Source organism: Cherax quadricarinatus, chromosome 88 (assembly GCF_038502225.1).
Source record: "Cherax quadricarinatus isolate ZL_2023a chromosome 88, ASM3850222v1, whole genome shotgun sequence".
NCBI lineage: Eukaryota > Metazoa > Arthropoda > Malacostraca > Decapoda > Parastacidae > Cherax > Cherax quadricarinatus.
In genome coordinates, this window is record NC_091379.1 from 11,551,807 (window position 1) to 11,577,819 (window position 26,013).

General features: G+C 43.9%; 1 protein-coding gene across 2 annotated transcripts in view; it reads left to right on the forward strand.

The window, feature by feature from the left end:
* The window catches only part of LOC128698460 (neuroligin-1-like), a 328,336-nt gene that overhangs the window by 277,192 nt on the left and 25,131 nt on the right, over window positions 1–26,013 (forward strand). For both annotated transcript variants that reach the window (XM_070103983.1, XM_070103984.1), the window contains exon 2: window positions 1,487–2,225. In XM_070103983.1, coding sequence (XP_069960084.1) covers window positions 1,697–2,225 — 529 coding nt within the window. In that variant the 5' untranslated portion in view covers window positions 1,487–1,696. The remainder of the gene's footprint in view (window positions 1–1,486; window positions 2,226–26,013) is intronic.

Sequence of the window (26,013 nt, forward strand, 5' to 3'; positions counted from 1 at the left end):
CTGTTCCATTTCAGTGCCCTTCCTGTTATATGTGCTTGATCATCTATTTTTTGCATTAATCTCTTGTGAGGAACTGTACCGAGTTCATTCTTGCCTTGCTTCCGTTACCTTGTCATAAAACTCCAGTAGGTTTGTGACACAGGATTTGCCTTCCCTGAATCCGTGCTGGTTGTCGTTTATAAGCTTGTGACATTCTAGGTGCTCCACCACTCTCCTCCTGATAATCTTCTCCATGACTTTACGTACTATACACGTCAGTGACACTGGTCTATAGTTTAGTGCATCATGTCTGTCTCCTTTCTTGAAAATGTGTGTGTGTGTGTGTGTGTGTGTGTGTGTTTGAGGAGGATGGGTTCGAGTAAACGTACATTTATAAACAGGCTGTGGCAACTGAGCTGAGTGATCGAGAAAAAACACAATTCACTGTTGAAAGTAATCACACAAATCTTGGACAATAGAGTTTTGTTAATCCAGTTGGTCTCCTGACTGCACCCTAGCAGTTCCTCATGACACAGTGCCACTATTATCGCTACATCACTGTTGTAATTTCACAAGATAAGTAACTAGTGATCGCTGTATCGCCCTGACATTACCACACGACACAACACTATCTGTTGTATATCTCTGCTGCAGTTACACGTGGTGCATCAATAGTTTACATTGTTCTTCCTGAAATGGAGTGTGCCTGTAACAGGATCTGGGTGTTTCCACTGGCTGTATCCTGGCCAAACACAGCCGTGGCCTAGATGCACCCTGGCCGTGGCCTGCCCACACACACTGGCCATGGTCTGGACCAACAATGCCACCACTGTTTTGGTTGTTTCACAGAGTGCCCTGCTGTCTGTCACTGGCTGTTGACTGTTCCTTACTGGCCATTAACTGACCCCTGGGACTTCATGTATATTCTTCAGAAATACTGTATTGGCAGTGATCTTAAGCAGATACTGACTAGTCATCCTCCTGCAGAAGGATGAGAGGAACACATTAACGGCAGCAACAATCTCTCAATTTGTTGCTTGAAGACACAACTCTTCCACTGATTAAATAAACTTCGATAATGTAGTGATCATCATCAGGAATGCAATCGGGCTCTCCTATTAGCTGGAAAAAAGCATGGCCAACCTACCAATAATCGTCTCGTTAATAACAATAACATGGCTACAATACTGCCATACCTCACTTAATGTCTGCTTAAATACACTTTTAAAATGCTGTTATATTATACATGATACAAAGTATTTTAGGAAGTGTTTCAAAACCTCCATTTATATATATATATATATATATATATATATATATATATATATATATATATATATATATATATATATATATATATATATACGAAACGGGAAAGTAACAGAAGATTGCTATGTGCTCATGGTATAATTTTTCACTAAGTGTAAAATAACTCTGCTTTACGTGCTGGTAATTTACATTTATGACTTGTAGAGCAAGAGACTCACGTGAGATTATCTTCCCACAGGTGGTAGTGGTCGTGTGTGGTGGTGTGTGGTCGTGGAGGTGATGTGACTTCTGGCAGATCTTTGTGAAGATCACACGCTGCTTCTGGGTTGTTGGTACGGGAGAGCCGTCCAGATGGCGGTGTGGGAGTGAGGGTGTGTGCCCGGGGCATGTGTTGGCGTTGAGGTGGCAGGCGGGCAATGCTGAGGGTACCAGCAGCACCAGGGTTCTCATGCAACATGCAACGTTTGGCGGCACGAGCGGCAGTAGGCGACGACTCAGCGAGGCGAGCGGCGTGACGACCTGTGAACTGGATGGTGGGGGTTCTCATCCCCCCGCCATGAGCTTCTCGCTGGTGGGCGTGATGCTACTACTGCTGCTGAGTATGGTAGGGGCGGTGGGCGGGGAGAAGCGCAGTCCCAGAGTAGTCACTACCAAGTACGGGAAGTTAAGGGGATCTATCCGCCCGCTCCCCAACAAGCACCTTCGGCCAGTCGAAGTCTTCTTGGGAGTCCCCTACGCTACACCTCCCATTGGCTCCAACCGGTTCAGCCCAACGAGAACGCCTAGTCCTTGGGCTGGGGAACGTATGGCAGACCAGTACGGTCCTGTCTGCCCCCAGCACCTGCCGGAGCTGTGGGAGGAGGAATCAGAATCGATGGTTCCTCGGCAGCGACTAGCACACATTCGCCGGCTGGCCAACTACTTGACTCACCAAGCAGAGGATTGTCTGTACCTCAACGTGTATGTTCCCTCTCTAGGTGAGTACTACATGAATCCCCCAATACGTTAGGTACCTTCCTAGGTGGGTGCTGCACGAACCATCTGAGGTGAGTACTACCTTAACTTCTCCAGGTGAATACTGTATGAACCCCTCTAGGTGAGCACCACACGAACCATCTCTAGGTAAGAAATTTACGAATCCCTATAGGTGAATATTGCAACAACCTACGAATCCTCTCAAGGTGAGTGCTGTGTAAACCTCTCTAGGTGAGTTCTACACGAACCCTCTCTAGGTAAAAAATGTACAAACCTCTATAGGTCAGTATTGCAAGAGCCTCTGAATCCTCACAAGGTGAGTGCTGTCTATACTGCCCAAGCCTCTATATGTAAGGGATCCTGTCGTTGTACATATCAAAGAAGACAACGATTTAAGCTTATTAAAATAAATCGTTTTGCCACGCAACTCAAGGGTAAACACACAGTTGCAACACTTCCCCAAAAATCATTCTGAAAAAAATAAAATTTCTTATTGTTGACAAGTATGCAAAGATGCGTGGGCGAAACGTTGACAATAAGGGATTACATTATACTGCTTAAGTGTTATATTTCCAGAACAAGATTTTGCTCCATTTTACTCTGTAGAGAACTTTGTCGATAGAGATAAAAGGTCTAAAATACTGACACGATGGAAAAATAAGCACAAAGGCAATATAATGCGAGAAGTAGTCAATAAAAGGTCGCATTATACTGTATTTATGTTTATTCTTCCAAAACTTTATTAAGTCGTGACTTGATAACTCACTTTATTTTATATTATATCAGCTATATTATATCACGTTAATTTGTGTATAAATGGTTTATTAAACCGAGTAATCTCGTTTATCAGATGCATTATTAACAAGGCTAAGTCAGGTTGCTAAAACAGGTTTTGGTACAAAAGAAAAAAAACGTTTATATGTGATTTAATAATAATCTATCAATGCACAAAATATATTTTTCGAAAAGATAGATTTTTTAAGTCAGTCCGTCTAGCTGACTAGGTATGTGTGGCTATCTTTTTCTACTTAAAAAGATGGATACACATACCTAGAGGCTTCTCTCAGTATATATACCACAAAAAGATGGATACACATACCTAGAGGCTTCTCTCAGTATATATATCCCTCAAGCTTCTTAATCCAAGGAATTGACCTGGGTAGGCACGATGTCGGCGATTTTCCATGTTCTGAGGAAGTGCCCCTTTTAATCCACAATGACTTGAAGACTCTCGGAATACCTTCTGTTTCTATCGGTTCGGCGTTCATGATCATCGCCATTGCTACAGGCGGTGTTGTCCGTTCTCTTTTGCTTTACGAAGCTCCTTCGCCGTGAGCTGTCCCTGGCATCCTCGAGTCCACACGCCACCCTGATCTTTACTTTCCGCTAAGGAAGCAGCTCCGCATGCAGAACTTGAATGTATTAAGGATGTCTAGCTCATTCTCTTGGGGAAAACGGTTTTTTTTAGCTTCCATCTAGGAAAAAGGTGAGCCAGCAGCCTCGGTATTCTCCTACCAGTTGTTGGTTTGAGGTGTCGCCCATGTCTCGGAGAGTTGTGTTATGCTTGAAGGAGGAACGCTATTCATACAATTTCCTTTCTCTTTTAGTCTTCCCAGAGACATACTTCGTATGCCACATAACTTTACGTACGGTATTCCAGGTCACCAAAGTTGGCGATGCGGCGCAAGAGATCGGAAGGAGATTGACAGGACACTTATTATTCCAGTCTTTTCCACTCCCCATCTTACCCACAACACAATGAGCTCCTTATTCGACAAATCAAAGTCTTCTGGTATTGTGAGTTTTTTTTTTTTACCACTGTTCTAGGCACGCCAGAATGTTTGTTACTCACCCATCTTGAGATATCACAGGGGTAAGGGGGAGTTGCTGGAGGTGACTGATGGTCCCACTGTTCTAAGCACGCCAGAATGTTTGTTACTCACCCATCTTGAGATATCACAGGGGTAAGGGGGAGTTGCTGGAGGTGACTGATGGTCGAAAGTGGCAGATCGAGGTGATCCTTGCAAAGTGGTCGTAAAAAGGTGAAATTTTTGATAGATCCTCCAAAGTTGCCGCCAGGTGATTTCCAGTGTCGTTGGCAAGAGAGGAGGATCGTAGTAGTGGACAATGTGTGCTAAACTTTCCAGTAGTGATAAGTCTCCTTGTAGGCAGTGTAAATAGAGAAAAGACGTGCATCTCATACCTCTAAAAAGATCCAACTGTCGGTCATCATATAACTAAAATCCGTGTCAGGAAACACTTGTTCTGTTTCCTAACGAACCTTATCTAACATAACCTCATACTGGGGAGGTGCAGAAGCACAAATTGTACTTCAATTCCTTGACTATATTCTACTGGAACTACAATATCCACAAGCAGTATCGTGTTGCAGAAGAAAATAACATTACCTTAGGTGAGGTCATAGCGAAATTTTGAGTACGCTGGAAAACATGTGATCCTTGGCTGTGTTGTGGATGTAACCAAAATCTTCTGTCAGGTGCAGGTCAGGTGATACCGAGAGAAGGTGAGCTCCGGATCTGAAGATCTGGTAACTCCGGGTGAATTGAGAATTTGGTGGTCGTCAGGTCGTGGCAATTTGGATTTCTAATATTTATCGATTCTACTGGATTCATGACATCAGCAATCATCTGAAGGAAGACCATGAATATGGTCGTAATCGCTATCAGCAACATTAAAGAAGTCACCACAATTGCTCAGACTGGCAGGAACACAGGCACAGCTGGACCTTGCAACATCCCATATTGCAAGACACGTGTGCAACATTTAGGTCGAGTACAGAGGAGACAGCAGAAGCAGTACAGATATTCACACCATCCCATGTGGAGGATGCGATTTTTGTTACGTAGGTGAGACAGCCAGGGATTTGAACTTTGTATTACAGGAACACAAGATCGCATACGGTCCTACCAGTTCTGTGGTTACTACACAGAGTTGACAGCACACACATGCATGTATGATATACCTCAGCACTCATTCCCACATCATACATTGAAATCGCAGACATATCATTTACTCACAAAATTCCAAGTGGAGGTGCCTGGAGGCTGCTACCATACACATCACATTATATCCTTGTAATGTACTGATAAAGCCTTTGGAGAGCGAAACGTCTACAAATAAAGATACCCAATTGTTGCACATGTGCCTAATTCTTCAACTTAAAGAGGTGTATGGCAGGATGAACATTTTACAAAATCAACTGCACACTTCATCTCTGATCAACAGAGAAAACACGAATTGCTGCTACCTGACCCAAATCCGAACCTCATCCAGCAATACCTGACCTTCAGATCTGAATGAACCTCACCTTCGTTCAGCGTCACCTGACTTCTACTTGACCCAGTGGGCGAAACATCGCTGGAAATATAATGGTATGCAGTTCTGGATATTTATCAAAGAAAACGTTTGGCCATGAGTTCCAGCATCATTCATGAAGCCACTCGAGGCCAAATATTCCCTTTAATAAATAACATGAACTCGAAACAATTGGCCTTTTCTATTAAAATCTTTCAGTTTACAACTATTATTTCACTTACGAAAGTGTGCCTTATCACAGTGGTCAGTTCCCTGGTTAGCTGGTTTTAAACTCTGTCTCCCCCACGAAGGTTCATTAAGACTACATACCTCCTGCTCACCACCAGTCAGGAATATTTTAATCACTATTGTAGGGATTAAACTGAAAAAAAAACGAAGTCAGCATATATGCTGATGTGAGCAGGAAGTCCTCAGGTCGATAGTTCTTCGAAGCTGCGACTTTAAGCGAAACGACTTATTACGAAACCAATTTTATCATAGGATATGAAAGCAAAAGATTAGGCAGGAGATGTAACATCTCCCCAATGAAAAGCAGGGGTGTCACTAGCACGATAAGAGACAACACAATAAGTGTCAGGGGCCCAAGACTGTTCAACTGCCTCCCAGCATACATAAGGAGTATTACCAATAGACCCCTGGCTGTCTTCAAGAAGGCGTTGGACAGGCACCTAAAGTCAGTACCTGACCAGCTGGGTTATGTTCGTATGTCGGGTTGCGTGCGGTCAACATTATCAGCCTGGTTGATCAGTCCCTGATCCACCATGAGGCCTGGTCACAGACAGAGCCGAGGAGGCGTTGACCCCCGAAACCCTCTCCAGGTATGCTCCAGGTATATAAACAAGAGTTAAATTGCTACGGCAAGGGAGAGCTGAGAGGGAGAGCAGGAGTGCTGCAGAGGCAGAATTATATAAACACGCTACATATAAAATCCAATGCAAACAACCATAAGGAAGGATATTAGCAAATTAGTAAAGCCGGGTAAACAGCTGTGACTTCTTTGTCAGCACTTGCAGACTCATCTGTTATTTGTAAGTTACGCAGTTTTAAACGTTTCTTAAAACGTTCAGGCCAACCACAACTTGCCACGAAGGTTTTACGTTCAGCACTAGTGCCCTGTTTTTTCTTTAGATCCTCAAATAAACTTAAAGCTTCAATTTGTATGGCCATTAGCTAACGTGAAAAGTCACGTCGATGCATGTTCTTCATCAAGATATTTAAAAGTCTTCATATATTTTCCATTCCTGGCCGGGAATTGATTTCTTTTTCTTATCGACGTTATAACGAAACGACATTAAGTGAGGACCTCCTGTATACTAGTTCTGCTGTTGCCATGACTTCTATTATTGGTACTGCTACTACTACTACTACTGCCACTTCTAGTACTACTGCTACCGCGGCTACTACGATTACTACAACGGCTACTACTACTACTGCTGCCACTTCTACTACTACTGCTACCGCGGCTGCTACGATTACTACAACGGCTACTACTACTACTGCTGCCACTTCTACTACTACTGCTACCGCGGCTACTACGATTACTACAACGGCTACTACTACTACTGCTGCCACTTCTACTACTACTGCTACCGCGGCTACTACGATTACTACAACGGCTACTACTACTACTACTACTGCTGCCACCTCTACTACTACTGCTACCGCGGCTGCTACGATTACTACAACGGCTACTACTACTACTGCTGCCACTTCTACTACTACTGCTACCGCGGCTACTACGATTACTATAACGGCTACTACTACTACTGCTGCCACTTCTACTACTACTGCTACCGCGGCTACTACGATTACTACAACGGCTACTACTACTACTACTACTGCTACCGAGGCTACTACGATTACTACAACGGCTACTACTACTACTGCTACCGCTACCGCGGCTGCTACGATTACTACAACGGCTACTACTACTACTGCTGCCACTTCTACTACTACTGCTACCGCGGCTGCTACGATTACTACAACGGCTAACGGCTACTACTACTACTACTACTACTGCTGCCACTTCTACTACTACTGCTACCGCGGCTACTACGATTACTACAACGGCTACTACTACTACTGCTGCCACTTCTACTACTACTGCTACCGCGGCTACTACGATTACTACAACGGCTACTACTACTACTGCTGCCACTTCTACTACTACTGCTACCGCGGCTACTACGATTACTACAACGGCTACTACTACTACTGCTGCCACTTCTACTACTACTGCTACCGCGGCTGCTACGATTACTACAACGGCTACTACTACTACTGCTGCCACTTCTACTACTACTGCTACCGCGGCTACTACGATTACTACAACGGCTACTACTACTACTGCTGCCACTTCTACTACTACTGCTACCGCGGCTACTACGATTACTACAACGGCTACTACTACTACTGCTGCCACTTCTACTACTACTGCTACCGCGGCTACTACGATTACTACAACGGCTACTACTACTACTACTACTACTACTGCTGCCACCTCTACTACTACTGCTACCGCGGCTACTACGATTACTACAACGGCTACTACTACTACTGCTGCCACTTCTACTACTACTGCTACCGCGGCTACTACGATTACTACAACGGCTACTACTACTACTACTACTGCTGCCACTTCTACTACTACTGCTACCGCGGCTGCTACGATTACTACAATGGCTACTACTACTACTGCTGCCACTTCTACTACTACTGCTACCGCGGCTACTACGATTACTACAACGGCTACTACTACTACTACTACTACTGCTGCCACCTCTACTACTACTGCTACCGCGGCTACTACGATTACTACAACGGCTACTACTACTACTACTACTGCTACCACCTCTACTACTACTGCTACCGCGGCTACTACGATTACTATAACGGCTACTACTACTACTGCTGCCACTTCTACTACTACTGCTACCGCGGCTACTACGATTACTACAACGGCTACTACTACTACTGCTGCCACTTCTACTACTACTGCTACCGCGGCTGCTACGATTACTACAACGGCTACTACTACTACTGCTGCCACTTCTAGTACTACTGCTACCGCGGCTACTACGATTACTACAACGGCTACTACTACTACTGCTGCCACTTCTACTACTACTGCTACCGCGGCTACTACGATTACTACAACGGCTACTACTACTACTGCTGCCACTTCTACTACTACTGCTACCGCGGCTACTACGATTACTACAACGGCTACTACTACTACTACTACTGCTGCCACTTCTACTACTACTGCTACCGCGGCTGCTACGATTACTACAATGGCTACTACTACTACTGCTGCCACTTCTACTACTACTGCTACCGCGGCTACTACGATTACTACAACGGCTGCTACTACTACTGCTGCCACTTCTACTACTACTGCTACCGCGGCTACTGCAATTACTATAATGGCTACTACTACTACTGCTGCCACTTCTACTACTACTGCTACCGCGGCTGCTACGATTACTACAACGGCTACTACTACTACTGCTGCCACTTCTACTACTACTGCTACCGCGGCTACTACGATTACTACAACGGCTACTACTACTACTACTACTACTGCTGCCACCTCTACTACTACTGCTACCGCTGCTACTACGATTACTACAACGGCTACTACTACTACTACTACTACTGCTGCCACCTCTACTACTACTGCTACCGCGGCTACTACGATTACTACAACGGCTACTACTACTACTACTACTGCTGCCACCTCTACTACTACTGCTACCGCGGCTACTACGATTACTATAACGGCTACTACTACTACGACGCTACTGCGGAATGCTCAGAGTACTCTTTAGATACATGGTTTTATAGCTCGTTTTAATAATTTTTCTCCAGTGAACAAAGTCGATACAAACTTATCAACCTGGACATCATAACCCAAGAGATATCATACCTAAGAATAAAGTGGTATGATAGATTTAAACAAAATCCCCGTAAGTTGACTACCGTTCAGTTGTATGTATTGGGTATGATACTGATGCAAAATTAAATATTCACTGCATCTTACATCTAGGTGGGTACAAATAGGAAGCTCGTCTGTCTGGCGCTCACCAGACGGAGGATCGAGCCTCCACCACGTCTCGTGCAGAACGACCCACATGGGTTTAGCGCTTAACATGAATTAAACAAACAAAATCGAAGCATGTTTATTCTCAAAAAAAAAAAAAAATCTAACAATGATTTAGAGAAACCTTTCAAAAGGATTATTTTTTTGGCGAAAGTTCAGCTTGACTCACGAAATCGTAATAAGAAGATTACAAACGAATCAGGGAACGGTTGGGATTTGAACCCTCCGACTCAAACGTGTAAGATAAACACTGACTCGGTGGCTGACATCTCTCTTGACTGTGTGTGATCCAAGGAATTGAAGCTACCCTCTCCGTTCCTGTGACTTGATGACCTCGCAGTACCCAGGATCTCTATGACCCTTACGGGTTTTGCGCTCTCTCATGAGTGGAACAACAACATTAGTAATTTATTCTTTTTTTTTTTTGCATTTCACGCTTGTACAGTGTTTATGTTTCACTGACAATTTGCACTTACAGAAAGAACTACCATTACTACTACTACTGCTATTGCTACTACTAATACTACTACTATTACGACTACTGCTACTATTTCTGCTTCTACTACTACTACTACTACTACTACTGTTACTATTACTACTACTACTACTATTTCTGGTTCTACTACTACTAATACTACTACTACTACTACTACTGCTATTACTGCTACCAACACAATTACTACTATTACTGCAATTACTCCTGTTACTACTACTACTATCACTACTACTGCTGCTCATTTGCTGCTATGACTACTGTTATTGTTACTACTAATACCAAAACTAATACTACTGCCATTATAGTTACTACTATTACTACTGCTACTACGACTACTACTACGGCACTACTACTACTACTGCTGCAACTACTGCTATTCCTACCACTACCACACCCTTCGTCCCTCACCCCTTACCGTATCCTCCTTCGGCCTTCTCTACTTTTCCCACGCCAGTTGTGACTTGACAATGGTCACGAATCCTCTCCTCACCTTAGTACGAATCTCTGGTGAATTGTTCCAACCACTGAATTTTGATTATTTCATCACAATTTTGATTTACAACTGCACAAAAATACTTCACGTAATACTACGACTCTCAAAATGTTTTTAGTCTGTCTGAGTACACTTTATTTGATGTAGTTTCGTGCTTGCACGTACATGAACAGCTGAATTCAGACTGATAGATTTTGACTGACTGGGTGATATAACAATGTCATGTTTACTGGACCCTGAGTCTGGTGTATATTACCTGGAGTTTACCTGGAGAGAGTTTCGGGGGTCAACGCCCCCGCGGCCCGGTCTGTGACCAGGCCTCCTATATATATACACTCCACTACTGAGCAAGTAATCTTAGTTGTTTATCACTCCCATTCTTGTGTACTCACCTAATTGTGATTGCTCTTGGCCCCGCCTCTTCACTGAGTACTACTAGGTCCCCTCTCTCTCCCTGCTTCATGAGTTTTATCATACCTCATCTTAAAGCTATATATGGTTTCTGCCTCAACTACCTCACTTGCTAGGCTATTCCACTTCCTGACTACTCTATGACTGAAGAAATACTTCCTAACATCCCTTTGACTCATCTGGGTCTTCTGCTTCCAATTGTGACTTTGTCCCATCTCTGGAACATCCTGTCTCTGTCCACTTTGTCTATTTCACGCAGTATTTTGTATGTCGTTATCGTGTCTCCCCTAACCCTCCTGTCCTCCAGTGTCGTCAGGCCGATTTCCCTCAACCTTTCTTCGTAGGATATTTCCCTTAGCTCTGGGTGGGAACCCTCTCATATGTGGTATTTTGCCAAGGAGGGGAGTTGGAAATGAATGGTTGTCCAGGGCAATTGGTGTCAATTGCTGGCTGGACAAATACTGTAAGGAAAATGCAGTAACATTCATTGACAACTGGGACCTCTTCTATGGCAGAAATGACATGTTTGCTAGGGATGGGGTTCACTTATCTAGGTGTGGGGTGGGAGCACTGGCAACTGCAGTGGAGGGAGCAGTTAGGACTTTAAACTAGGAATAGTTAGTGGTATGGGTTTTGGCAGGAAAGCAGTGAAGTCCCAGTGTAGTAATATTACAAGTTCTAGGGGAACTAGTAATAATAAGAACGAGATAGATATTGAAAAGCCAGGGACCTTGGGTGATAAGGACAGTAATAGGTTTAGTAGAAAAATAGAAATGAGCAGGAAGGGTAAAGAGAAAGGAGAGTCTTTCAATGTTTATTATGCTAATTGCCGTAGTGCTAGGAATAAGATGGACGAGTTGAGATTAGTTGCTAGTGTAGGTAACATTGATGTATTTGCCTTAACTGAGACGTGGTTTAATTCAAAAAGTCGGGACATGCCTGCGGAATGTCATATTCAGGGTTTTAAATTGTTCCAAGAAGATAGAAGTATTGGGAGGGGGGTGGGGTGGCATTGTATGTCCGAGATCGCTTGAACTGTTGCATAAAAACGGGTATTAAGTCTGAAGTAACACATACAGAGTCTGTTTGGATAGAATTTTCAGAGGGGCATGAAAAACTGATTTTAGGAGTGATATACCGTCCCCCAAACTTAGATAGGGACCAAGGGAAACTACTATGGGAGGAAATTGTTAAGGCCACAAGGCACGATAATGTAGTAATTCTAGGAGACTTTAACTTTAGTCATGTTGATTGGAATTTCTTGACTGGGAATTTAGAATCATACGACTTCTTAGAAGTATTTCAGGATTGTTTTTTGAAGCAGTTTGTGACAGAACCTACAAGGGGAAATAACCTGCTTGACTTAGTTATGGCAAACAATGAATCCCTTGTTAATAATTTAGAAATTTCAGAGGAACTGGGTGCTAGCGACCACAAATCAATTACATTTAGCATTGAATGGAAGTACGATAGTAGCGATAACTCAGTAACAGTCCAGATTTTCGCTTAGCAGATTACGATGGGCTTAGAGAACACTTATCATCTGTTGACTGGGGTAACGAAGAGAGCTATCAATATGACAGTTTTCTGAACACTGTACATGCTGCTCAAAGAGCGTTTATCCCATATAAAGAAATTAGATCAAATAGAAATGACCCAAAATGGATGAATAATAGGCTCAAATATCTACTAGGGCATAAGAAAGGAATTTATAGGCGTATCAAAAGAGGTGAGGGTCATCTTATGTATCAGTATATTGACATTAAGAGGGACATTAAAAAGGGGATAAGAAAAGCTAAAAGGGACTATGAAATTAAAGTTGCTAGGGATTCTAAAACTAACCCAAAAAGTTTTTTCCAGGTCTATAGAACAAAAGTTAGAGATAAGATAGGTCCCCTTAAAAATAACTATGGGCATCTTACTGACAAAGAGAATGAAATGTGCTTGATTTTAAATAATTATTTTCTCTCAGTTTTTACACAGGAAGACACTAACAATATTCCAGTAATTAATTTTTACAGTGGGCTAGAAGAAGATAAATTATGTAACATCACAGTCACTAGTGAGATGGTTGTGAGGCAGATAGACAGACTGAAGCAAAATAAGTCGCCGGGTCCTGATGAGGTTTTTTCAAGGGTTCTTAAGGAATGCAAAATGGAAGTCTGTGAACCATTAACTAATATTTTTAATTTATCTCTTCAAACAGGTGTAGTGTCTGATATGTGGAAGATGGCTAATGTAACTCCTATTTTTAAAACAGGGGACAAGTCGTTACCGTCAAATTACCGCCCAATAAGCCTGACCTCAATTGTAGGCAAATTACTAGAGTCAATTATAGCTGAGATTATAAGAAGCCATCTCGATAAGCATAGCTTGATTAATGATACTCAGCATGGATTCACAAGAGGCCGGTCTTGTCTAACTAATTTATTAACTTTCTTCAGTAAAGCTTTTGAGGCTGTTGACCACAATAAAGAATTTGATATTATTTACTTAGATTTTAGTAAGGCTTTTGATAGAGTTCCGCACCATAGACTGTTAAAGAAAGTGGCAGCTCATGGCATTGGGGGAAAAGTGCTCTCGTGGATCGAGTCATGGCTCACTGACAGGAAGCAGAGAGTGTCCATAAATGGGGTTAAATCCGAGTGGGGATCTATAACAAGTGGCGTTCCACAGGGATCAGTCTTGGGCCCGTTGTTGTTTATAATATATATCAATGATCTTGATGAGGGAATTACTAGTGATATGAGCAAATTCGCCGATGATACAAAGATAGGTAGGATAATTGATTCAAACGTAGATGTTAGGGAACTTCAGGAGGATTTAAACAAACTCTATTCTTGGTCAGAAAAGTGGCAGATGCAGTTCAATGTAGATAAATGCAAGGTTCTGAAGCTTGGGAGTGCCCATAACCCTAGTACTTATAAATTAAATGATGTAGAACTTAGCCATACAGATTGCGAAAAGGACTTGGGGGTTATGGTGAGCAGCAACCTTAAACCAAGACAGCAATGCCTAAGCGTACGTAATAAGGCAAATAGATTACTGGGATTTATATCAAGAAGTGTAAGCAACAGAAGTCCAGAGGTCATACTGCAGCTTTATACATCATTAGTAAGGCCTCACCTAGATTATGCAGCTCAGTTCTGGTCTCCGTATTACAAAATGGACATAAATTCGTTAGAAAACATTCAGCGTAGGATGACTAAATTAATACATAGCATCAGAAATCTTCCTTATGAAGAAAGATTGAAGACTCTTAAGTTACATTCACTTGTTAGACGAAGAATGAGGGGAGACCTGATCGAAGTGTATAAGTGGAAGATAGGTATTAATAAAGGGGATATTAATAAGGTCTTGAGGATGTCTCTCCAAGAGAGAACGCGCAGTAATGGATTTAAATTAGATAAGTTTAGATTTAGAAAGGACATAGGAAAGTATTGGTTTGGAAATAGGGTAGTTGATGAGTGGAACAGTCTACCTAGTTGGGTTATTGAGGCTGGGACTTTGGGTAGTTTCAAATCTAGGTTGGATAAGTACATGAGTGGGAGGGGTTGGATTTGAGTGGGACTTTCACATCAGAGCTTATTTCTTGGGTGGCACTGAAAATTGGGTTGGGCAAATGTTTTGTTAGTGGGATGAATTGTAAAGGACCTGCCTAGTATGGGCCAGCAGGCCTCCTGCAGTGTTCCTCCTTTCTTATGTTCTTATGTTCTAACTAACCTTGTTGCAAACCTTTGCACTTTCTGTAATTTCTTGACGTGCTTGATCAAGTGTGGGTTCCAAACAGGTGCTGCATATTCCAATATTGGCCTGACGTACACGGTGTACAGTGTCTTGAGCGATTCCTTGCTAAGGTATCGGAACGCTGTTCTCAGGTTTGCCAGACAGCCATATGCTGCAGCAGTTATCTGGTTGATGTGTGCTTCCGAAGACGTGATCGGTGTTATACTCAACCCCAAGATCTTTCTCCCTGAGCGAGGTTTGTAGTCTTTGGCCACCTAGCCTATCCTCCTTCTGCGGTCTTCTTTGCCATTCCCCGACCTTCATGACTTTGCATTTGGCGGGGTTAAATTCGAGAAGCCAGTTCCTGGACCAGGTGTCCAGCCTGTCCAGGTCTCTTTGAGCACTACCTAATCCTCATCTGATTTAATTCTCCTCATTAACTTCACATCGTCTGCGAACAGGGACACTTCTGAGTCTAACCCTTCCATCATGTCATTCACATATGCCAGAAATAGCACTGGTCCTACGACCGACCCCTGTGAGACCCCACTCGTCACAGGTACCCACTGTGATACCTCATCACGTACCATGACTCGTTGTTGCCTCCTTGTCAGGTATTCTCTGATCCATTGCAGTGCTCTTCCTGTTATATGCACCTGATCCTCTAGCTTCTGCACTAATCTCTTGTGAGAAACTGTGTCAAAGCCCTTCTTGCAGTCCAAGAATATGCAATCAACCCACCCCTCTCTCTTGTCTCTTACTTCTGTTACTTTATCATAAAACTCCAGTAGTTTTGTTACACAGGATTTGCCTTCCATAAATCCATAATCCGTGCACTATGTGTGTGTGTGTGTGTGTGTGTGTGTGTGTGTGTGTGTGTGTGTGTGTGTGTGTGTGTGTGTGTGTGTGTGTGTGTGTGTGTGTGTGTGTGTGTGTGTGTGTGTGAGTGAGTGTGTGTGTGTGTGTGTGTGTGTGTGTGTGTGTGTGTGTGTGTGTGTGTGTGTGTGTGAGTGTGTGTGTGTGTGTGTGTACCCACCCAGTTTTAGTTGCTGGATTTGAGTCAGTGCCCCCTGGCCCTGCCACTTAACTTGCCACTTGTGGGGATTAGCGGATGCTGGAGGGGCAGAATCTACCTGTCGTCGGACTCGCAAAATAAAACACTTCACCTCACATCCTGACCTACAGAACACAGTTACGAGTCGAAAGTAGACTGGGGACACTCAGTCGAACTTGAACTTTCTTCACATTATGTTCTTGTATTGTACCGATAAAGCCACTAGATGGCAAAACGTCTACAAATCACGATGCTCGGATGATGCACCTGTTTAATTCTTATTTTAACAATAGCCTTGTGCTCTAACACCAGCCTTGTGCTCTAACACCAGCCTTGTGCTCTAACACCAGTCTTGTGTTCTAACACCAGCCTTGTGTTCTAACACCAGCATTGTGTTCTAACACCTGCCTTGAGTTCTAAAACCAGCCTTGTGTTCTAACACCAGCCTTGTGTTCTAACACCAGCCTTGTGCTCTAACACCAGCCTTGTGCTCTAACACCAGCCTTGTGTTCTAACACCAGCCTTGTGCTCTAACACAAGCCTTGTGTTCTAACACCAGCCTTGTGCTCTAACACCAGCCTCGTGCTCTAACACCAGCCTTGTGTTCTAACACCAGCCTTGTGCTCTAACACCAGCCTTGTGCTATAACACCAGCCTTGTGCTCTAACACCAGCCTTGTGCTCTAACACCAGCCTTGTGCTTTAACACCAGCCTTGCGCTCTAACACCAGCCTTGTGTTCTAACACCAGCCTTGTGCTTTAACACCAGCCTTGTGTTCTAACACAAGCACTGTGCTCTAACACAAGCACTGTGCTCTAAGACCAGCCTTGTGTTCTAACACCAGGTTTGAGCTCTAACACCAGCCTTGTGTTCTAACACAAGCACTGTGCTCTAACACAAGCACTGTGCTCTAACACAAGCTTTGTGCTCTAACACAAGCCTTGTGTTCTAACACTAGCCTTGTGTTCTAACACCAGCTTTGTGTTCTAACACCAGCCTTGTGTTCTAACACCAGCCTTGTGTTCTAATACCAGCCTTGTATTCTAACACCAGCCTTGTGCTCTAACACAAGCCTTGTGTTCTAACACCAGCCTTGTGCTCTAACACCAGCCTTGTGTTCTAACACCAGCCTTGTGTTCTAACACCAGCCTTGTGCTCTAACACCAGCCTTGTGTTCTAACACCAGCCTTGTGTTCTAACACTAGCACTGTGCTTTAACATCAGCCTTGTGTTCTAACACCAGCCTTGTGTTCTAACACCAGCCTTGTGTTCTAACACCAGCCTTGTGTTCTAACACCAGCCTTGTGTTCTAACACTAGCACTGTGCTTTAACATCAGCCTTGTGTTCTAACACCAGCCTTGTGTTCTAACACCTGCCTTGTGCTCTAACACAAGCACTGTGCTCTAACACCAGCCTTGTGCTCTAACACCAGCCTTGTGTTCTAACACCAGCCTTGTGTTCTAACACCAGCCTTGTGTTCTAACAACAGCCTTGTGTTCTAACACCAGCCTTGTGTTCTAACACCCGCCTTGTGTTCTAATACCAGCCTTGTGTTCTAACACCAGCCTTGTGCTCTAACACCAGCCTTGTGTTCTAACACCAGCCTTGTGTTCTAACACCAGCCTTGTGTTCTAACACTCGACTTGTGTTCTAATACCAGCCTTGTGTTCTAACACCAGCCTTGTGCTCTAACACCAGCCTTGTGTTCTAACACCAGCCTTGTGCTCTAACACCAGCCTTGTGTTCTAACACCAGCCTTGTGCTCTAACACCAGCCTTGTGTTCTAACACCAGCCTTGTGTTCTAACACCAGCCTTGTGTTCTAACACCAGCCTTGTGTTCTAACACCAGCCTTGTGCTCTAACACCAGCCTTGTGTTCTAACACCAGCCTTGTGTTCTAACACCAGCCTTGTGCTCTAACACTAGCACTGTGCTCTAACACCAGCCTTGTGTTCTAACACCAGCCTTGTGTTCTAACAACAGTCTTGTATTCTAACACAAGCCTTGTGTTCTAACACCAGCCTTGTGTTCCAACACTAGCCTTGTGCTTTAACACAAGCACTGTGCTCTAACACCAGCCTCATGTTCTAAAATCAGCTTTGTGCTCTAACACCAGCCTTGTGTTCTAAAACCAGCCTTGTGCTCTAACACAAGCACTGTGCTCTAACACCAGCCTTGTGTTCTAAAACCAGCTTTGTGCTCTAACACCAGCCTTGTGCTCTAACACCAGCCTTGTGCTCTAATACATGCACTGAGCTCTAACACCAGGCCTTGTGTTCTAAAACCAGCCTTGTGTTCTAACACCAGCCTTGTGTTCTAACACCAGCCTTGTGTTCTAACACAAGCACTGTGCTTTAACAGCAGAGTTGTGTTCTAACACCAGCCTTGTGTTCTAACACCAGCCTTGTGTTCTAACACCAGCCTTGTGCTTTAACACAAGCACTGTGCTCTAACACCAGCCTCATGTTCTAAAACCAGCCTTATGCTCTAACACCAGTCTTGTGTTCTAACACCAGCCTTGTGCTCTAACACCAGCCTTGTGCTCTAACACCAGCCTTGTGTTCTAACACCAGCCTTGTTCTCTAACACAAGCACTGTGCTCTAACACCAGCCTTGTGTTCTAACACTAGCCTTGTGCTCTAACACCAGCCTTGTGCTCTAACACCAGCCTTGAGCTCTAACACCAGCCTTGTGTTCTAACACCAGTCTTGTCCTCTAACACCAGCCTTGAGCTCTAGTACAAGCACTGTGCTCTACCGCCAGCCTTGTGTTCTAACACCAGCCTTGTGCTCTAACACCAGCCTTGTGCTCTAACACAAGCACTGTGCTCTAACACCAGCCTTGTGTTCTAACAATAGCCTTGTGTTCTAGCACCAGCCTTGTGCTCTAACACAATCACTGTGCTTTAACGCCAGCCTTGTGTTCTAACACCAGCCTTGTGCTCTAACACCAGCCTTGTGTTCTAACACTAGCCATGTGCTCTAACACCAGCCTTGTGCTCTAACACCAGCCTTGTGCTCTAACACCAGCCTTGTGCTCTAACACCAGCCTTGTGTTCTAACACCAGCCTTGTGCTCTAACGCCAGCCTTGTGTCCTAACACCAGCGCTTTTGTTTTAACACCAACCTTGTGCTCTAACACAAGCACTCTGCTCTAACGCCAGCCTTGTGTTCTAACACCAGCCTTGTTCTCTAACACAAGCCTTGTGCTCTAACACCAGCCTTGTGCTCTAACACCAGCCTCGTGTTCTAACACCAGCCTTGTGCTCTAACACCAGCCTTGTGTTCTAACACCAGCCTTGTGCTCTAACACCAGCCTTGTGCTCTAACACCAGCCTTGTGTCCTAACACCAGCGCTTTTGTTCTAACACCAACCTTGTGCTCTAACACAAGCACTCTGCTCTAACGCGAGCCTTGTGTTCTAACACCAGCCTTGTTCTCTAACACCAGCCTTGTGCTCTAACACCAGCCTTGTGCTCTAACACCAGCCTTGTGTTCTAACACCAGCCTTGTGCTCTAACACCAGCCTTGTGTTCTAATACCAGCCTTGTGCTCTAACACCAGCCTTGTGCTCTAACACCAGCCTTGTGCTCTAACACCAGCCTTGTGTTCTAACACCAGCCTTGTGCTCTAACACAAGCACTGTGCTCTAACACCAGCCTTGTGCTCTAACACCAGCCTTGTGCTCTAACACCAGCCTTGTGTTCTAACACCAGTCTTATCCTCTAACACCAGCCTTGAGCTCTAACACAAGCACTGTGCTCTACCGCCAGCCTTGTGTTTTAACACCAGCCTTGTGCTCTAACACCAGCCATGTGCTCTAACACAAGCACTGTGCTCTAACACCAGCTTTGTGTTCTAACAATAGCCTTGTGCTCTAACACAATCACTGTGCTTTAACGCCAGCCTTGTGTTCTAACACCAGCCTTGTGCTCTAACACCAGCCTTGTGTTCTAACACTAGCCATGTGCTCTAACACCAGCCTTGTGCTCTAACACCAGCCTTGTGCTCTAACACCAGCCTTGTGCTCTAACACCAGCCTTGTGTTCTAACACCAGCCTTGTGCTCTAACACCAGCCTTGTGTTCTAACACCAGCCTTGTGCTCTAACACCAGCCTTGTGTTCTAACACCAGCGCTTTTGTTCTAACACCAACCTTGTGCTCTAACACAAGCACTCTGCTCTAACGCCAGCCTTGTGTTCTAACACCAGCCTTGTTCTCTAACACCAGCCTTGTGCTCTAACACCAGCCTTGTGCTCTAACATCAGCCTTGTGTTCTAACACCAGCCTTGTGCTCTAACACCAGCCTTGTGTTCTAACACCAGCCTTGTGCTCTAACACCAGCTTTGTGCTCTAACACCAGCCTTGTGCTCTAACACCAGCCTTGTGTTCTAACACCAGCCTTGTGCTCTAACACAAGCACTGTGTTCTAACACCAGCCTTGTGCTCTAACACCAGCCTTGTGTTCTAACACCAGTCTTATCCTCTAACACCAGCCTTGAGCTCTAACACAAGCACTGTGCTCTACCGCCAGCCTTGTGTTCTAACACCAGCCTTGTTCTCTAACACCAGCCATGTGCTCTAACACAAGCACTGTGCTCTAACACCAGCCTTGTGTTCTAACACCAGTCTTGTGCTCTAACACCAGCCTTGTGCTCTAACACTAGTCTTGTGCTCTAACACCAGCCTTGTGTTCTAACACCAGCCTTGTGCTCTAACACCAGCCTTGTGTTCTAATACCAGCCTTGTGTTCTAACACCAGCTTTGTGCTCTAACACCAGCCTTGTGCTCTAACACAAGCACTGTGCTCTAACACCAGCCTTGTGCTCTAACACCAGCCTTGTGCTCTAACACCAGCCTTGTCTTCTAACACCTGCCTTGTGCTCTAACACCAGCCTTGTGCTCAACCACAAGCACTGTGCTCTAACACCAGCCTTGTGTTCTAACACCAGACTTGTGTTCTAACACCAGCCTTGTGTTCTAACACCAGCCTTGTGTTCTAACACCAGCCTTGTGTTCTAGCACCAGCCTTTTGCTTTAACACAAGCCTTATGCTCTGACTGTTGCGCTTACTATTTTTCTACTAGTTTTAAATCATTTCACACATAGGTCTCTAAAACATTCAAATCAACTCGTAATAAATTAATTTGGAAAGTAACCTTTATCTATCCTTTCAGAAAATAAGACTTAAACTGCAGCAAAGTCTGAATTTTGGTTGAAGTGTTTGTTACAAAGTTTGCTAATAAGATGTCGGCAGCCTCCAGCATCTCTCTGTTTTCCCTTTGATGCTGCAAACCCATTAAACTACGATTTTTTTCATATATTTTTTTGTTTTTGGTGGGGGTTTAAAGTTGATTCTCAGCCTTCCTTCATAAGTGAGTTGCGTTAGATGATCGAGTGTTTGGTGGGGGTGAAGGGAGGTGGACCTTCTGAAGGGGGGTGGACCTTCTGAAGGGGGGTTTACCTTCTGAAGGGGGTGGACCTTCTGAAGGGGGTTGGACCTTCTGAATGGGGGTTTACCTTCTGAAGGGGGTGGACCTTCTGAAGGGAAGTGGACCTTCTGAAGGGAGGTGGACCTTCTGAAGGGAAGTGGACCTTCTGAAGGGGGGTGGACCTTCTGAAGGGGGTGGACCTTCTGAAGGGGGGTGGACCTTCTGAAGTGGGGTGGACCTTCTGAAGGGAGGTGGACCTTCTGAAGGGGGTGGACATTCTGAAGGTGGGTGGACCTTCTGAAGTGGGGTGGACCTTCTGAAGGGGGGTGGACCTTCTGAAGGGGGGTGGACCTTCTGAAGGGGTGGACCTTCTGAAGAGGGGTGAACCTTCTGAAGGGGGTTGGATTTTCTGAAGGGAGGTGGACCTTCTGAAGGGAAGTGGACCTTCTGAAGGAAGGTGGACCTTCTGAAGGGAGGTGGACCTTCTGAAGGGAAGTGGACCTTCTGAAGGGAGGTGGACCTTCTGAAGGGAGGTGGACCTTCATACACAAGTGGATCTAAAACCTGACAAGTTGAAAATTGACACATTTATGCAGAATTCGGGAATCCTTATTATTCAAGTGAGTCATTCTTCAACTTATCGAATTAGTAACTAATATAACTCACATAATCACTAATAAGTATTACCTTTATCAGCAAAAAAAAAATGAATCCATATCAGTGTGTCTTTCAGAATCGTTCATTATATTTCCAAAATAATTCAAAAATTGAATAATTATCTGATCAATCTAAATATTTGCCACAATTCACCCTTTCAATCAAATTTTATTTTGCAACTCGTGTTAAGTGAACCAACATAAAAACCCGAATCACATCTGAAATTATGTTATAATCACAAATATAACAACTTACAATTGACTATAACAGTGTGTCAGAAAACCGGGTGATGTGTCGTGTCACACACAGCTATGTGACACATGACACATCACATTAACTTTCAGTCACATAAATTAATGGAGTAAACAAATAAACATTATCATTTACGTCAATATTTCCGACACTCGATCTTGATTTCATAACTGAGACACTTGTGTTACACTTATGTATTTTTATTGTGGAAATGTTTCGCCAACCAGTGGCTTTTTCAGTCCAATACAGAGAAGAATGGTGGAAGATTAGAAAGGGGGTTGAGGTAATCAGTCCCTCAGCTTGGAGATGTGTTCACTCCTTCAGTTTTAATTATAGTACAGTATATACTGCAAGAAGAAGATTATATCCTGTAGGCAGGTGAGGTGAAGCAGTTGGAGGCGGTGCCACTGGTGGACAAAATCCACTAGTGTAAATAGGTCATGCAAAACTTAAAATAAATTATAAAATATTCTTAACTCCTGCCCATACTTTTGGAAATCACAAAATTTATTTCCTAACGTCAATGTGCCGGAACTTTATTGTTAGATTTAATCTTTTCACAGTGATCTGTGAATTTCCTTCTACGTTGAATGAAGGATCCTTACAGCAGAGGAAAGTGTGAAGAATTACCATTACAGTGGACCCCCGCATAACGATTACCTCCGAATGCGACCAATTATGTAAGTGTATTTATGTAAGTGCGTTTGTACGTGTATGTTTGGGGGTCTGAAATGGACTAATCTACTTCACAATATTCCTTATGGGAACAAATTCGGTCAGTACTGGCACCTGAACATACTTCTGGAGTGAAAAAATATCGTTAACCGGGGGTCCACTGTATTCATCTGCTTCCCAAACATTTTTCTCTGCTCCTCAAAGACTTTCAAATCAGCATACATATAAGACTGAAGCTTTCTTTTACCCTTAAAAGTATAGAATCAATTTATCCGAATGTTATGGTACATCACTCCAGAAAGTCGAATTCCAAATCTCCTCAGGATGAGAAAAATTTCTTTCTTCTTACGTCATTTACAGAAGGCAGAGCAGAAAAACTCGTTCGAGAACCAAACCTCTGTTCACTCACAGGACTTCAGACAAGAAGCTTACAAACTGACCACGGTACGGGTGGGGATTGAACTCACGGCGAGTCGTAAAAACTCCAGGATAGCGCATAAGCCACTGGGCCACCTGGCTACAGCTAGATTCATCCATAGAGAGGTTAGCATGGGCCACCACTGTGACCACAAATGCAAGTTTTATAGATGAATCTCCCGAAGTTTCAGTCGTAAACACCTGATGGCTATCATCAGCTAGTATTGCATAACCTCAGCTGAAGAGAAAACACGGGTACGTTTCGACCCTGAGACTTTCGGTCCCAATACCAAAACGTATCATATAAAGACGCCCTAACTGTGCCCTTGCAACCAAATTTTCAACATTATTCTACCTTCACAATTTTCTTACACTTCTTTACCATCAAACTCATCTTGTTTATACACAGCTTCAAGTATACGTAACATTCGCTAGTTTACATGGAGTTTACCTGGAGTTTACCTGGAGTTTACCTGGAGTTTACCTGGAGTTTACCTGGAGAGGGTTTCTGAGGTCAACGCCCCCGCGGCTCGGTCTGAGACCAGGCCTCCTGGTGGATCAGGGTCTGGCCAACCAGGCTGTTACTGCTGGCCTTTGTTACGATGGAACCTTGTTCTGTAATCTCTCTTTCCTAGAGAAGAGAGAGATTACATCTTACTACCATTATCGGCAGTAAGATGTTTTGATTTGCATTCACCTCTCCAGAAAATCTCTGCCAAGTCTTTACCACGTGTTTCGAACAGCTTGTCGTACTAGGGCAACGTTTCGCTCTGTGCATACTTCTATCAAGCAACACAGTTCGATGAAGTCAGAGTTAAAGCTTTATCAAGTCATATGACTTGATGAGGCTGTTTACAAAGCGAAACGTTGTCCAAGAGCTTGTTCTGGAACGTTTCAGTCTGAAACCTTCCGAAACTTTTACAATCTTAAAGAACTGCCAGAGAAACGTGCAACACTTGGGTACATTTACGGTCCACAATAAACACACCCAGGTGTTGCACAAGTGGCAACACTTGGGTACATTTACGGTCCACAATAAACACACACAACTGTTGCACAAATGGCAACACTTGGGTACATTTACGGTCCACAATAAACACACACAAGTGTTGCACAAGTGGCAACACTTGGGTACATTTACGGTCCACAATAAACACACACAAGTGTTGCACAAGTGGCAACACTTGGGTACATTTACGGTCCACAATAAACACACACAAGTGTTGCACAAGTGGCAACACTTGGGTACATTTACGGTCCACAATAAACACACACAAGTGTTGCACAAGTGGCAACACTTGGGAATCTTCACGTTCCACAATAAACACACCCAGGTGTTGCACAAATGGCAACACTTGGGTACATTTACGGTCCACAATAAACACACACAAGTGTTGCACAAGTGGCAACACTTGGGTACATTTACAGTCCACAATAAACACACGCAAGTGTTGCACAAATGGCAACACTTGGGAATCTTTACGTTCCACAATAAACACACACAAGTGTTGCACAAGTGGCAACACTTGGGTACATTTACGGTCCACAATAAACACACCCAGGTGTTGCACAAATGGCAACACTTGGGTACATTTACGGTCCACAATAAACACACCCAGGTGTTGCACAAATGGCAACACTTGGGTACATTTACGGTCCACAATAAACACACGCAAGTGTTGCACAAGTGGCAACACTTGGGTACATTTACGTTCCACAATAAACACACACAAGTGTTGCACAAGTGGTAACACTTGGGAATCTTCACGTTCCACAATAAACACACCCAGGTGTTGCACAAATGGCAACACTTGGGTACATTTACGGTCCACAATAAACACACACAAGTGTTGCACAAGTGGCAACACTTGGGAATCTTCACGTTCCACAATAAACACACCCAGGTGTTGCACAAATGGCAACACTTGGGTACATTTACGGTCCACAATAAACACACACAAGTGTTGCACAAGTGGCAACACTTGGGAATCTTTACTTTCCACAATTAACACACCCAGGTGTTGCACAAATGGCAACACTTGGGTACATTTACGACCCACAATAAACACACACAAGTGTTGCACAAGTGGCAACACATGGGTACATTTACGGTCCACAATAAACACACACAAGTGTTGCACAAGTGGCAACACTTGGGTACATTTACGGTCCACAATAAACACACACAAGTGTTGCACAAGTGGCAACACTTGGGTACATTTACGTTCCACAATAAACACACACAAGTGTTGCACAAGTGGCAACACTTGGGTACATTTACGGTCCACAATAAACACACACAAGTGTTGCACAAGTGGCAACACTTGGGTACATTTACGACCCACAATAAACACACACAAGTGTTGCACAAGTGGCAACACTTGGGTACATTTACAGTCCACAATAAACACACACAAGTGTTGCACAAGTGGCAACACTTGGGTACATTTACGTTCCACAATAAACACACACAAGTGTTGCACAAGTGGCAACACTTGGGTACATTTACGGTCCACAATAAACACACACAAGTGTTGCACAAGTGGCAACACTTGGGTACATTTACGGTTCACAATAAACACACACAAGTGTTGCATTTATCAACCTGTCTGTGTTCTTAACCAATTATAAAATAATTTCTGCCTCTTCTTACCAGTTTCCCATCATCATTCTTGTCATTTTTCTCTCAATGCTCCTCCAGGATACCTAATTGAATCCTGCACCGGGAATTGGATCCTC